The following is a 1,746-nucleotide window of genomic DNA, read 5'->3' on the forward strand; positions in this document are numbered from 1 at the left end:
TTCCCCCACATACGATATATAGGCCGTAAGCTGTGCATATGCATAATAATGTATATACAAAAAAAAAAAAAAAAAAAATTTTTAATATTTTCAAAAATTTATAAGAGCTATAATTTCTCTCTACTACTCTTCCTCCACCTCTGTCTCTCTTTCTACCTCTATTAGTAGTAGTTGAAATCCTTTGTAAACCAACCGCCGCCTTACTACCGCCATCAACGCTGCTACTACTATAATACTACCGCATTCTCTTTCTCCCTCACACTCTCTCTCTCTATAGCAAACATTTTAGATTTTTAGCAATACTTATTCAATCAATTTCCCTTTTTTTTTTTAATACCTTACTGATCATATTTTCGAATCCTATCGTCCTATAGATTCCTCTTCCCACCTCTCCCAACCCCTTTTCATCCAATCATTAAACCACCATTTTGATTCTAATCAAACCTTGTGATGTGAAATTTTTTGCTTTTGATTTGATTGATGTTTTTTTGTATAATTTCGAATAGAAGTAATTTTGTCTCGTGTATAAAATGTGTTTTCTCTTCTCTCTTCCCTTCATATCATCACACTCAATTCTAATTGTAATGTAACCAAATTTTTATGAAATTTTCATCGAAATAAAATTTGAGTCTTGTGTAAAAAAAAAATTTTTTTTTTTTGTATGAAAAGGTGACTTCTTTAAATGACCGTTTTTTTTTTTAAATTTTTATTTGGTTTTAGCGTTTGTTTTGAAAACCAAAAAAAAAAAAAAGATCAAATCAATTATTGTTTGTTATTCTTCTGATTTATGTATTATTTATTGATTTTCATTTTATGCAATAAAATTCTTTCAAAAAATTTTTTATAAAACAAGATTCTTTATAATAATATTAATATCGTTTTATTTATATTTTTATTCCATTTTTGCTCTCTCTCTCTCTCTCTCTCTTTCTCTCTCTCTTCTCTTTTTCTCTCTTAATGTTGATCTCCTCTTAAACAAATTCTTTCTGGTTCTACTACTTAAAAAATAAAAATAATAATAATAATAAAAATAAAAAAACATAAAATAAAATAAAATAAAAAAAATTTGATATACAAATAATTCTTTGTGTATTGTATTAAAAAAATTTTTCAACTTGAGATCACGTAGTAGTCGGTAAACGTAAATTTGATGGAGGTCACCAAAATCCAGCAGATATTAAGCGACGTTACCCGGGCGGTTTAATAGGAAATGGCGGCAGTTGGGGCAGTTTACCGCTACCACAACAACCATTAGGCACTAACGGTGAACAATGGTATACGGATACGTTTTCTACATGGAGTTAAAGACATTTTACTTTTTTTACAACAACAACAACAACAACAATAACAACAACAACAACATCCACAACAACAACCACACCAACCAATTCAAACGTAACAAAATTCAATTCAAAAGCAAACGTAACTACAATTATATAATATAAAGCAAGTATAAAAACAAAAATAAAATTTACGGTAAAAAAGCAATAAATTCCATAAATAACTCTTAAGAAAAAATAATAATAATAAATGAAAATTAACATCTATTAAAAATGCAGACAAAATTTAAATTTAAAAACTATATATTTTTTTTTTTTTTATAAAAAAGTTTCCCCCTTAAATTGCTTAAGAAAAAACACAATATTCAAAAACACAAAAAAAAAAAAAATAGTAAAAGCATATATTTTTTAAAAAAATATATGTGTGTTTACGAATTATATATTTTATTTCTTTATCTCTCTGCAT

General features: G+C 26.5%; 1 protein-coding gene across 6 annotated transcripts in view; it reads left to right on the forward strand.

Moving 5' to 3' along the window:
* The window catches only part of LOC119638844 (heterogeneous nuclear ribonucleoprotein R), a 60,497-nt gene extending 59,111 nt beyond the window's left edge, over positions 1-1,386 (forward strand). For 2 of the 6 annotated variants that reach the window (XM_038035913.1, XM_038035912.1), the window contains exon 11: positions 1,130-1,305. In XM_038035913.1, coding sequence (XP_037891841.1) covers positions 1,130-1,305 — 176 coding nt within the window. Of the gene's footprint in view, positions 1-1,120 lie in introns of all 6 variants that reach the window. The other 4 variants (XM_038035914.1, XM_038035901.1, XM_038035907.1 and 1 more) reach the window with 4 other exon arrangements.
* Positions 1,387-1,746: the final 360 nt, after the last annotated feature.

Source organism: Glossina fuscipes, unplaced genomic scaffold (genome assembly GCF_014805625.2).
Source record: "Glossina fuscipes isolate IAEA_lab_2018 unplaced genomic scaffold, Yale_Gfus_2 110, whole genome shotgun sequence".
Taxonomy (NCBI): domain Eukaryota; kingdom Metazoa; phylum Arthropoda; class Insecta; order Diptera; family Glossinidae; genus Glossina; species Glossina fuscipes.